A 13,423-nucleotide genomic window follows, 5' to 3' on the forward strand; every position below is an offset into this window, starting at 1 on the left:
TTGAGATAGGGTAATTCTATATGTAAGAGCTAGTTAGCAATACACTTAAGTAATTGGCCAAGCAGTGATTTAATTAATACAGTTTCTGTGTGGTTATTTTGGGAGTCTGGGCAGCTGGGAACGAACAAGCAGTTTCCTTACTACAGGCATCCTGGTGTGGGCACACTGAGAGAAAACTGCATGGCACTCAGTGACAGGAACTTGCTTCTCCGAACTACTCTGAAGAATAACTTTTTCTTTGTCTTAGAGATGAAGAGTTCAGAGATTTAGGCAAACTGATCAAGGTCACACTGAATACAGCACATTAAGATATGAACTCCCGAGTCCAAATCCTGTGAGGGCTCCTTATGATTACCAGCACTGCCTCCTGTGGGCACAGCTGATTCTGTTACCTGCAACAGCAGCTTGATTTGCTATAGGTACTAGGGGGAGCATATTCCCACCCATGCCTCTCTATACCTGTTAGCTCCTAACAACCCCGACAAAGCAACATGGCATGCCTGCTTATTGTTCATGACAAATTGTGGGCACAGAAGCTAAACAGGAAAAATGAAACTCGGAACGCCTCATACAAGTCCCAAAGGCACTGGTGCCCAGTCCTTGTCTGCTTAGAGCTACGAAAAGCAAACACTAGAACAAATAAGGTAACACAATTAGAAGCACTAGTAGTATAACTGCTGTGGCCATCACGGCACAAACCTAGTAATCCCACTACTATGGACTGCATAAGACCCTGTCTCCCCCAGCTCCAAAAAATTTAAAATGAAGGAGAACAGAAATGCATTGTAAGAATGAGTACTGTTCACTCGGGAGGCAGAGGCAGGAGGATCTCTGTGAGTTCAAGGCTAGCCTGGTCTACAGAGCGAGTTCCAGGACAGTGAAACCCTGTCTTCAAAAACCAACAAAAAGGTGGGGCAGGGGTACAAAAAAATGAGAGAATGAGTATTGTTGACATACTCAGTCCTTGAAGCCAAACTACTAAGGACTTTCTGAGACAGTGGAATTTCTTCTATTCTCGCTGTCTGGTAGTCGTTAGCCACATACCTACTGACTGGGAAAAAGCGGCTAGGGTAACCAAAGTACCAAATCACAAAAACAAGGCTCACTATGCAACCCAAGCATGATTTTTTTCTAATCTAATAGAGAAGCATTGGTGGCTGTAATGGAGAGGCTTTTCTGTGAGAGTTCTCAGAAGACAAAGGCAAGGTTTCTGAGATTCAGGATGGCTTCCTGGGCAGTCCCCAGGGTGCTTCTGCTCTGGCTCCACACCACCATAGCCCAAGAGCTTAGGGAAGATGTTCTTCTACCATCCTGTCCCACCTGGAGCTTCTGTTGCTGCGCCTTGTGGGTTTGATCATACTCTGCCAACTTCTTACTCAGTTCTTCCACCTGAGAGGAGAAAAGAGAACAGACAGGACTGAACTCCCTGACTGTAATTGCTATCTTGGTACTCTACTTGGCCACATCTGCATCAACTAAAACGTAAGCAGCTGGGCACAACATATATGAGAGATTTGATCATCAAAGGTGGGAAAACCCACCCTAAATCTGGGCCACGCCTTATGGTGGCAGTCCACATAAAAAGACATAGAAGGAAGCTTTTGCTCTTTGCCTTCTCACCCTCACTCTGGTTGTAGATGTGCATAACCAGTCTAAGGGTTTAGTTAGCGAGGCCAGCAGCATCTTTACAGTTTTACCTCAAGGGTAGAATCTTTCTCCAGCCCCGGATCATAACTCAGTTAGAAGGGATCTTGATCATCTGTCTCTTCCATAAAGCATCACACTGGTCCACTCTAGTGACATGCTGACTGGACCAAGTGAGGAGGGGTTAGCAACTATTTTGGACTTATTGGTAACTCATATAGGCATCAGAGATTGGGGAAAAAATCCAACCAAAATTTAAGGGCCTTATACGGCAGTGAAATTCTTAGAGTCCAGTGGTGGGCCATGCAGGGGTAGTCCTTTTATGGTAAAGAATAAGTTACTGCACCTGGCCCCTCCCACCATCAAGACCACAACAAAAACATTTGGTGAGCCCAGCACATTGCTCACTTGGGTGCATTACTCCTGCCCAAACACCAGTGACTTGGAAAGCTGCTACCTTCGAGTGGGGCCTGGAACAGGAGAAGGCTCTTCAACAGGCCCAGGACCATATGATCCAGTGGAGCCAGCGGCACTCAAGGTGTCAGTGGCAGATAGGGATGCTGCCTGAACATATGGGAATCACTGAGGGTTCACTGACCTCTGAGATTCTGGAGCAGACAAGTACTCTCCCTTTGAGACAGCTCTTGGTCTGCTATTGGACCTTAGTGGAAACTGAACATATGACTTGATCATGAGTTGGGTTATTATCTCACCCACCAAGTAATAAAGTAAGATGTGTCAGCAGCAACCCATTATCAATCCTGCAGGCAAGTTCATCTGTCCTGCTGCTAAGACATTCCTTTGTTGTAACAACCTACTTCTTAGGGACTCCAGTACAGGTCAAAGACCAGCTGAGACATCCAGTCTGATGGACTGAATAACTACCAAATTCTTTGGCCTTCCACGAGGGAACAGCCATTGCTGAACTAGCTAGAACAGTCTGTCACTACTCTTTAATCTCCTTTTGATACATACAGACTCATTCCGTCAGTCCTTTCCCTCCAAAAGCCCCTGACTAAAACACCAGATGTCAAGACTAACCCATGGATTTCCCCAGATCATTATCCTCAGGCCTTCTTTGCAACTTCTACAAGTTAAACGCCTGCTGCCCAAAGGCTGTCAGGGACTGAGGTGCCCGAACAAGGGTTGCCAGGGCCGCCTGCCTAACCCATTCCATCTCTTCAGAGTCCCCATCTTTCCACATCCCTACCATCTGCTATTCCCCGAGCCTGACCTAGAAAGATTGGTGGCAAGAACACAGCACTTAGGGGTGAGAGAAATCATGACTAAGGAGCTACGAGCAGCTTCAGTTCATGCAGCAGACCCAGGTTTGGTTTCCAGTTCCCACATGCCAGCTCATATCCATCTCCAGTTCCAGGAGATGATACCCTCTTCTGGTCCCTGTAGGCACCAGGCATGCACACACACACAAACATTCATACACATAGGATAAAAATAAACAGAAAAACCAGGACACCTACTGTGGTGCTCTGACAAACACTGTCAAAGTCCACCCATTCCTCCTTCCTCCCAAAAATTTGCCAAAGCAAGTTCCCAGACCTCTTTCCAATCTCCAAGGGCTGTTAGATGGTAGCAGCATGGTCGCTGTGGTTAGCAGTGGGAGAATAGAATGCTGGAAGACAACAACAAGGGCAGCACACACCCCAGCCCCTCCTCCCCCAACTATCACAAAGAGGAAGAGCAACGGGGGTAAGGAGATAAAGAGGGATCATAACAACCACAAGCACCCCTGCTTCCTCCAGGCATTCTGAGAGCTTAGGCATGAACAGGCAGCAGAGGAAGAAGCAAAAGGCTCCATTGCAAACTGCTTGCTTTCCAGTTTGATTGTCCCATTTCCTTAGAATGTTTGTAGTGACTGGGATGGGGAGTGGAGGAAGTGTTCTCACTAAACACAGCTCTCCAGCCAACCTACTAGGCAGGAGGCAGACAGAGCACATGGCCCATCTAGGGAAGACCCCTTCTCCTTTCAATTTTAGTTTCCTGTTCCAGAAAGCTCTATGTGAGTGAGGCTCTGGGACGAGGCACCAGAGAATACTGGGTGAGTATTCTAAGCTTCCAAGGGCCGCTTCATACATCACCTTCACACCCTGGAGAAATTCACACTCTGTGGGGAAGAAGGACAATAATCTAAACAAGGCATAGAAACCTCTTCTTCCTCTTGGCTCAGAATCCTTAACTCAAAACAGGACTTTGGAGTTTTTGGAGTCACAAGAGTTGACTCTGTCACCAGTGCAGGCCTGGAAAAGATGAAGCTCTGCTACCCCTTGTCTCTAGCAGGTGAAAGAAAGTGCAGAAGGGAAGAGGCCGACCTGGCTGGGTAGGATGAGGCCCAAGAGAGGACCTGTAACACTGTCCTCCTGGGCAGCCTGGGCCTGGACTCCATGGCTTGGCCCCGCCCCTTTCACAAACAGTTCACAACAGGAGCTGGCGGAGCAAGCTGCAGCCGGGGCCATGCACCAAGACTGGTCACCGCTTAAGCAGCCAGCATCTATCGAGAACCCCAGGCATTACCTGCTTAGTCTGCTCTCTCTGAAATACCTCTAGCTGCTCCACCTGTGCATGGGGAGAAGCAACGGAGACAGTGAGATGGGACCACTGCCAGAACGACCTCAATGGGCTCTGATACTTTTCTCAGAGACTATACAGAGAGAGGAAGAGAGAGAGAAGGGGGGGTGGAGGGAGGGAAGGAGGGAGGGAGGGAGGGAAGGAGGGAGGGAGGGAGGGAAGGAAGGAGGGAGGGAGAGTAGCCAGTTGGAGCTAGGTTTTCACAACACTAGGGAGGAGAAGGCAGGAAGATCAAGCGCTCAAGGTCATCTCTAACTATATTGTGAATTCGAGACTAGCTGAGTTACATCAGACCCTGTTTTAAAACACCAAACAAACAGTCAGTTTGCCTGCTTCAACTTGACTCTTCAGAATCAGTTTTCAAGGAAAAGGAGGCCATAGATATTTTCCTTATTTGGGGGGCGGGGGCTGGGGGAGTTCAAACAGGGTCTGACTACGTAACCCAAAGTGGCCTCAAATTCAGTCCTCCAGCTGACAGGTGCGCACCAGCACAGGCCAGCGCGAACATTCTCTGTAGGACAGACTTTGCAGTCTGTCACTGCCCTTCCCTGCTACTGCAGTCCAGAGGTGCCGGAGGCTGGGGGGGGGGGGGGGAGGCTACAGCACACAGAGGACACCGCACAACACCTTACCTGGGCAGTGAGTTTCTGCCTCTCTTCTTGGAATCTCTGCCTTTCCTCTAGGACCTTCACCTTGGCACCTTCGTACTTGGCAGTCATGGCTTCCAGTTCCCGGGTAGTACTCTGTGCTTCTTGCCGCACTTCAGCCAGATGGGTCTCAGCATCAGTACGCACAGCTGCCAGCTCCTGGACATACTTCTCCCGGGCTTGATCTAGCTCCACTTCCAGAAACTGCCGGCCAAGGTTGGCCCGCTCTCCCAGCCCCCGGTTCTCCTCTGCCAACAGGCCATGAGCCTTCTTCAGCACGCTCAGCTGTTCTGCATAGCTGGCCTTCTCTGCCCGCAGCTGCTGGGCTGTTCGCTCCTGCTCAACCACCTTCTGCCGCAAAGACCCTAGCTCTCCGAGCTCCCTTTGTGCCCGCATTAGCTCTGCCCGAAGCCCACCAGCTGCCTGCTTGCTCTGCTCTATCTCCTCCCGATGGCGCTTCTCGGCAGCTGCCTGCTCTGCTTGCAGCTGCTGACAAAGGTGCTTGGCAGGCAGCAGCTCGCTTACAAGGGCCTGTGTGTTAGTGTGCTCCAGCTGCAGGGCAGAGAGCGCTTGCTCCTTTTGGAAGAACTTCTCCTGCCAGGCCTTCAACTCCTGGCCCAGCTCCTCCGCTCGCTCTGCCTGTAAGGCTAGCTCTTGCCGCAAGTTCTCTGAAATGACGCGCTGTTTCTCTCCCTCCTCCCGGAGGCTCTGGACCTCCTCTCGTAGAGCTGAGCTGCGCTCCGCTGCTCTGGCACTACTGCTGGCTGTTTCCACCTGAAGCAGGCGCAGCCTCTCTTCCAGCTTCTGGCTCTTTTCTGATTCTGCCACAACCAGGCGCTTCAGCTCCTTGCTCTCCCCCTCTTTCTCTAGGACTTGGCGGTTCAGGATGGACACCTCCTCTTCCAAGCTGCTGATAAGACTGCTTTTTCTCTCTGCCTCCTGCTGGCCACGGGCCACTTGGGCCTTCCACTCTTCCTCGGCTTTGCTGTGGTCCTGGGCTTTGGCCCGGAGGGCTGTCAACTCTCTCTGAGCTGAAGCTGAGGCGGCTTGACTGTGCCCTAGCTCCCGAGCCGTCTCCTCTAACTGGCCCTGCAATGTCTCCAGGGCTTTGTCCTGCTCAGCCCGGGAAGCACGCTCAGACTCCAGGCTATGTGTCAGGCCTTCGACCTGCTGCTGTTGCTGCTGGCACTGCTGTTCCAGCTTGCTGACCTCTGCCCGAAGTGCCTCTAACGTGGGGCCTGGTACCTCCGTCTTCCCGGCTGTCTCCAACTGGGTTCCTGGGCCAGAAGCGTCTTCTCCACCAGTACCCCCTTTCAGCTTTTCCAAAGTCTGCTGGCGCTCCTTCAGCTCCGTTCTTTGAGCTGCCTGTTGCCCACGAAGCTTGGCAAGCTCCTGGTCTTTGTCTTCCTTTTCCTTCAGGGCATGGGCCAGGGCTTCTTGCAGGGCAGCGAACTCCACACGCTGCTCATTGAGGGTATTCTGCAGCCGCATCTCAAGCTCTGCCTTGGCTGCCTTCTCCTGAGCCAGGTCTGCCTGGGCCTGGTCCCACTCCTGGGTCAGCCGTGCTACCTCCCTCTCCTGCTGCCCACGCTCCTCTTGCTGCTGCCCCTGACTCTTCATCAGTGCTGCCCTCAGCCTCTCCACTTCACTGCCCATCTGCTCAGCCTCATGCTCCAGAGCCTTTAGTGTGGCTTGTGTACTGGAGAATGGCCCCCCCTGCTGTTCTTCTAGCCAGTCAGACTCTCTGTTTCCGGCCCCCGGGGGCTCTTTGAGTAACTCAAGTGAGGCCATTTCCTGCTGCTCACCTGCCTTGACCAACAAGGTCTTCAGGCAGGCCACCTCCTTGTTCGTGGCAGCCATCTTCTCCTGCAGAGTTGAGAGATCATCTGCCAGCTTCTGGGCCCTGACTTCTTTCTCCTGAACCTGCTGGAGAGCTCTGGCTAGGTTGGCATGAAGCTGGGCTAGATGACTCTGCTGCTGGCCCTCACTGTGGCTCTCCACGGCCTCCTCCTGTGCCTCCTGACCAGCCTTCTCACCACCCCCCTTCAAAGCCCTCAGTTGTTCCTGGAACAGGGCACTGTATTTTGCTTCCTCTTGCTGTCTGGCTTCAAACTGCTTCTGCCAGGCCTCAACCTCCCTGATGAGCTGTTGGCTCTCACTCTCAGCTCTGTGCTGGGAGGCTGTGGCCTCTGCCAGCTCATGCCGCAAGGCTTCTATCTCTGCCCGATGAGTCTCCTCCAGTTGCTGGAGCCTAGCCTCCAGCCCCTTTCGCTCGGCCTTCTCCTGTTCTGTCTCCTTCTGTTCCTGCTCACGCTGCTCCCTCAGGCTTCGGGACTCAGCCTCCATCTCAGCAACACAGCGCTGCTGTTTCTCCAGGGCCTCTGCAGCCCTGCACTTCTCCTCTTCCAGGCTGCCCCTGGTAATCTTCAAAGTCTCCTCAAGGGCCTGGAGCTGCTCCTGGAGCTGGGCCTTCTCCTGGATCACCTTTTCTCGTTCAGTCACTCTTTGCTGCTCAGCCTTCAGCTGGGCCTCCAGCTCTGTCACGTGAGCGTGGGCCTGACGCTGTTCCTGGTGGGCAGCTTCAATGCGGGCTTGGAGTTCTCCCAGCTTTTGATTCAGCTCTGCCTTTTCTTGCTGGACCTGTGTGACTGAGGTCTGCGCACTGTCCCTAGCTTCATTGGCCGCTTCAAGTTGCTGCTGCAGGCTCTCTAGCTTGGCAGTTTTCTCCTTCTCCAATGTTTCCAGCTGTTGGCGAACAGCATCCCGTTCCCTTAGAGAGGCCTCTTGAGCCTCGGCAACAGTGGCCAGTTGTTGGGCGTGATCCCGCCTGGCTGCCTCCTGCTCCTTGGCTACTTCCTGCAATTGCTGCTCCTTCAGCTTCAGGCTGCTGCTCAGCTGCTCCACCTGCTGGCGGAGGCTCTGGGCGACCTGTTCCTGCTCTTGCAAGGTCTGTACCATCTGAGACTGTTCCTTTTTCGCCTGTTCTTTCAGGCTGGTCAGTTCTTGTTCCTGCTGTTGCTGCAGGGAGGTCACCTGGGCAGTTAGCCGAGCCCCTTGAGCCTGGGAGGCCTGCTCCAGCTCCTCCTTGGCTTGGCTGAGGTTGGAGACGGAGCTCTGCAGGTCTGCAATCAAGCTGGCCAGTTGCTGCTTTTCTTCTTCAAAGTGGCCCCGCTCAGCGAGCAGCTGGGCTTCCTGTTGGCCTCGTTCACACTCCAGTGTCTCTATGCGGGCTTGGAGCTGGGTGTTGTCTGCAGCAAGTTTGGCTGTCTCTTGCTTCAGAGTTTCCAGCTGTTAGGATAGAGACAAATGGGGATCAAGAGAACACCAAGAACCAAACCCATCAAATTGCCTGGCCGATTCTGTCTATTCCTACCTGTAAGGCATCACCCAGCACCTCGCCCTTCTCCTGGGCTGGGCTCTCCCACAGCTGAGCTGCTCGCTCTTCCAGCTGGGAAAGCTTTCCCTGAAGTATCTCATTCTTCTCCTCAAGGTATTTCTGGGAGTAAACAGAGACCCATGTGAACAGAGGACAGAGCAGTCAGCTGACCACCACACAAGCCCTCACCTCACCTAGATGTCCCCTTGCCTTGGCTCAGAAGAACATCTCTCAGAAACCATGGATCTGAGCTGGGAATGATGGCTTCCCAAAACTCAAAAAACTGAGACATGAGGAACAAGAGTTGAAAGACCAACCTGGGCTCCAAGACCCTGTCTCAAAAATATCATCAACAAAAAAGAAACCATGGGTCTGGACTTTATGGGATCCTGACTTTTTACTCCCAATTCCATGGATGAATTAAGACAAAAATATGCAAAGCTTGCGTTCAGTCTCCTCGTTACATAGCCTCCCTCAGGCAAGCCTTGACTCACATACTACCCAAATGCTTAAAGAATGGCCTGGGCAGCATCTGACCCAGCCCACATCGACTTCCCCTCAGTTGTGGGTACAAGGCAATGTGATGGATGCACCACTCAACTGCTAATCCACCCACCAGTCTGGGAGGGAGCTGTTACTGTCTCCTTCACAAAAGAAGCTCCTGCTTCCCAGATTCTAAGTGCTATGCCCGAGAGCTACAAATCATCAAGTGGAAGAACTGGGCTCTTAGAGGCAGGAGCAGCAACATGGATTGGGCATCCCTAGCCTGAAATCTCAAATCCAAAATGATCCCAAATCCAAAACTTTCTGAGCTCCAATAAGATACTGAAAAAGTTCTGGATTTTGAAAGTGCACTGTGGCAGAAGCCTGTAACTCTGGTACACAGGAGCCAGACTGGAAGACAGAGTCCAAAGACAGTTTGGGCTACAGAGCTAGGCTGCTGTAAAATTAAATCAAATCACTCTTATTTTAGAGTGATTTAGGTTCTGGATTAAGGGACAAGTAACTTATAATGTCTAGGCAAATATTCCAAAATGAGAAAACCTATCTCTGATACACTCATGATATCAAGCATTTTAGCAAAGAATACCAGACCAGAATTCATAACGAGTCACCCTTTCATCTCACCAATAGTTAGCAGGGTATCATTCCCCTTACAGATTGTTTAACTTTTCCAAAACCCATACTTTGCACCTCACACAGTTCACAGGTAATACTACACTCAACCTATCACAACACACTGCTAAACTTTGACGAGTCAACTCATCACTCCAGGACTCAGCAAAGTGATGAATTTTATGTATAAAGTTGTGGCCAGCTCCCCGGCCAGGGGTTACCTTATCCTGGAGGGCTGTGCTGAGCTCATTTTCCAGATGAGCCTGCTTCTCTGCCCACTCCTGAGAAGCCTTGCTGTGCTCCTCCATCAGGTCATCGTATGCACCCTGCAGCTGACGCAAGTGGCTGGCAGACTCTCGCAACTGAGACAGGAACAGTGAAAGCTGGCACCCCCTCCAACTGTGACTCGAAGCCCAGGCCCTGGGGCCCCTAAAGATCCTTCCCCCACCTCCAATCCAATCACAGCCAATTAGATCTCTCATTCAGGAACACACATCAATATTTAGGGCTGCCTGAGCACCCTTGCAGGAGCCAATAACAAGCAAAGTGACAGCCGGGCGGTAGTGGCACACGCCTTTAATCCCAGCACTTGGGAGGCAGAGGCAGGAGGATCTCTGTGAGTTCGAGACCAGCCTGGTCTACAAGAGCTAGTTCCAGGACAGGCTCCAAAACCACAGAGAAACCCTGTCTCGAAAAACAAAAAAACAAAACAACAAAAAAAAAAAAAAACCAAAAAAACAAGCAAAGTGACTAAGCACGCAGGTAGATCTCGGGAAGGACTAATGAAGATTCAGGACAATCTTCTCAACCTGATGTGGGAGGTCCTTCTGTCTATGTGTTGCTTTTATTGGTTACTGAATAAAGAACTGCTTTGAGCACATGGCAGGGAAGAACAGAACTTAGGTAGGCGGGGAAAGCTAGGCTGTATGCTGGGGAGAAGGGCGGAGTCAGAGAGAAGTCATGGAGCAGCCAGAGACAGCCGCCAATAAGCCACAGCCACATGGCGAAACACAGATTACTAGAAATGGGTTAAATTAAGAAAAGTGTCAGCCAATAAGAGGCTAGAGCTAATGGGCCAAGCAATGTTTTAAATAACATAGTTTGTGTGATTATTTCAGGGCTGAGCAGCTGGGAAAGACCAAGCGGCCTTTCTCCTTGCAACATCAGTCTTCTTGGGGAAGCTTCTGACCACCTCAGCCCTGAGGGGCCTCTGTGTAGCCCTACTCACCTTAAAGGAGAGGTCCCCATTCTCCTCAGAAAGCTGGCTAATCTTTCGATCCATCTGGTTCTTCTCTGTCTTCAGGTTCTGATACCGCTTCAAAGTCTCATGCAGTCGCACGGTAAGGCTGCCAGAAGAAGAACAATCAGAACACTGAACACTGGGGCCCTAACTGGGCCAGCAGGGACTGGAAGCTGGAAGGAAGGCAGGGAGAGTCGTACCTCTCATTCTTGCCACGGAGCTCCTCAAGCTCTCCAGACTCCTGCGAGCTGGCTGCCTGCTTCTCATTCAGCAGAGCCAGGTGGTCAATACGGTGCTGCATCATGGCTATCTGTGCATCTGCCCAGGGCAGGAGCGAAGGCGAGAGTCAGCAAGAACCAGGGGACAGGAAAAGAGCAAAGGAGGCACACAGTGTACATTCCTCAGAAAAGGGACATGGTGCAGGAACAGAACAGGCGTCAGCAGAAGGGACAAGATGGTGGGTTTCCCTGGGCGCAAACCCCAGTGCTCTCCATTGCCAGCACTTGGTCAGGTACCCACCCTTCTCAGTGAGCAGCTTCAGGCTCTCAGACAGCTCCAGCTCCAGCTCATCCCTGTTCTTCCTCTCATCTGCCAGCTGTTTCTTCAGCCGTCTCATCTGGAACTGTGGGGTCTGAAGGATGTCGCCCATAGGAGAAGATGGAGAACCTGAGAGGAAGCTAAGGAAAGAGATGGCAAAGGTAACAGGGTAAGAGCCTAACAGATGAAGTAAGCAGCAGCAGCTAGGGACGGGACAGCACCAGTGACCATAGTCAACACTGGTTTGGAAGGCCAATGTGCCTGGGTTCTATCTGCCAAGCTATCTCATGTGAGCAGGAGGCAGCCAGCTTGCAGAACATGACTGGAAAAACTTTTCTTCTCCCTTCTCCAAGTCTTCACTTCTTGGCTGAAGAACTGGAGACATGTATTTTGAAAGGAAGAAGTTTCCACAAACAGGAAACTGCCTTTTTTTCTTTTTTCTTTCTTTCATTAGTTCATTCATTCATTTATTGTTTTCTTGTTTTCGAGACAGGGTTTAACTGTGTAGCTATGGCTGACCTGGAACTCACTCTGTAGACCAGGCTAGCCTCAAACTCAAAGAGATCTGCCTGTGTCACTGTCCAGCAGGAAACTGCTTTTGAGGGAGGACTAGCTCCCAACAGATCCCAAATAAACAGCACCCTCGAAGTCTTTCCTAATGGTATAAAGGACTGGCTAACAGTCACGGACTGACTGCACGGCTGTGGAGACGCCATGCCAGGACATACTTATTCTCACTGGAAGATGAAGCGATCCTCTGAAGTTCTAAGAAACGAATCTTCTTCTTGGCCTGGTGGCTGGGTGGAGAAAGCTCTTCAGAGACATTACTGGAATATTTGTAAGGAACTAGGGGTAAGAAACAGACAGACAAACCAAGGAGAGTTAGTAAGGGGTGAACAGATTCTCACTTTCACGTAACAGGGGACCACTACCTTAGTAGGTGTGAATCTGTAGGCACATAAACTCAAGAGGCAATTACCAGGCAAAACCAGACCCACAAGGTCAAGCTCTTTAACTTAGAATAAGTTCAGGGCTTCCACTTTCTCAGAGCAAAGTACTCAAAAGAGCATGGTGGAGTGAGGACATTCCTCTCACACTCAGGAACTGGACAAGTCCTCATGTCAGCTCTGCAGAGGCATCATGACAGCCCAGCACCCATCTGCCAACAGACCTAACAGCCTGCATCAATGCAACCTGCCTCTGGGGACACTTCCACACCTGCTTTGTATCACCAAGGTACAAAATACTCTCTTCTCTTGGTTCCCATGACTGCTTTCTTCAGCTTTTACCACCTCTAGTCCTTCCTCTTCTTCCTCCCAGACATGGGAGAGGGCGTCTCCGCTCTGTCCACCTGCAGCTTCCATGGCCGACAAGCTGTCCTAAAGACTTGCATCTGACTGAGAGAGCTTTCTTACATACTAGACTCCCATTCTCAACAGCTCCACCTCATGGACATGAATGTGAAGAATCCCACCCAAGTTCAACAGCCAGAAGAGAACTTGCCCAGAACTAGAGGGCTCAGAGTCCTAGTAGCAGGAGCTAACTAACATCTTCATGAGACGTGAAGAACTCTCATTTGGGGAGATAACTGCCATATTTACACTTGGTCCCCTTCTCAGGCTTAACTGGTTTTTATATACCTGCCTCCCACCTAGAGTATGAAGGGAAACCTTTTATCTCCCACTTCTAAGCCAAGGAGATGGAGAGCTGGCTTAGCAGTTCAAGAAGACTCAAATTCAAGACCTATCATCCATATGATAGCTTACAAGTCTGAGTTGTTAGCTCAGTTCCAGAGGATCCAACACCCTCCTCTGGCCTCTGTGGGCACCAGGCATACACATGGTATACAGACATATATGCAAGCAAACACGCATACATATAAAGATAAAGTAAGTAAAAAGCAAAACAAAATGATGTGAGAAGTGGGAGTCCGGATCACCCTAATGCAGATGAGATCACTGCAGTACAAGCGCCCTGATGAACCGTCAGGCAGTACCAACTCTGTGTCATGTGTGGGGTCAGATGATCCTACCAGTTCTCAGAGAGAGGGAGTGGATCCTCACAAGTGGCCCTACTCACCTTTCTCCAAAAAATTCTCCAGGTCCTCAGTGAAGTTTAGTGAATCCTCATGATCCAGCATAAACTTCAGGATGACAGCTAACTCAGCCTTGGGCCCAGGGAGAGAAAACAAACATCACTGTGGTGTTGGGGACACCTTGGAAGGAGTGTTCAGAACTTATGACAGCAGTGCTAAACCCCCAGGGCTTTCTGGATCCC

General features: G+C 50.9%; 1 protein-coding gene across 6 annotated transcripts in view; it reads right to left on the reverse strand.

The window, feature by feature from the left end:
• Nucleotides 1-13,423, reverse strand: part of Numa1 (nuclear mitotic apparatus protein 1) — an 89,686-nt gene that overhangs the window by 5,880 nt on the left and 70,383 nt on the right. For 5 of the 6 annotated variants that reach the window (XM_057777140.1, XM_057777145.1, XM_057777142.1 and 2 more), the window contains exons 7-16: nt 13,226-13,313; nt 11,875-11,992; nt 11,129-11,286; nt 10,810-10,927; nt 10,598-10,715; nt 9,591-9,731; nt 8,251-8,373; nt 4,863-8,165; nt 4,177-4,218; nt 1,321-1,389 (exon numbers count right to left, since the gene is read on the reverse strand). In XM_057777140.1, the coding sequence (XP_057633123.1) occupies nt 1,321-1,389; nt 4,177-4,218; nt 4,863-8,165; nt 8,251-8,373; nt 9,591-9,731; nt 10,598-10,715; nt 10,810-10,927; nt 11,129-11,286; nt 11,875-11,992; nt 13,226-13,313 (4,278 nt within the window). The remainder of the gene's footprint in view (nt 1-1,320; nt 1,390-4,176; nt 4,219-4,862; nt 8,166-8,250; nt 8,374-9,590; nt 9,732-10,597; nt 10,716-10,809; nt 10,928-11,128; nt 11,287-11,874; nt 11,993-13,225; nt 13,314-13,423) is intronic. The other variant, XM_057777146.1, reaches the window with a different exon arrangement.

The sequence above is a fragment of the Chionomys nivalis genome, chromosome 8 (assembly GCF_950005125.1).
Source record: "Chionomys nivalis chromosome 8, mChiNiv1.1, whole genome shotgun sequence".
Classification (NCBI taxonomy): Eukaryota; Metazoa; Chordata; class Mammalia; order Rodentia; family Cricetidae; genus Chionomys; species Chionomys nivalis.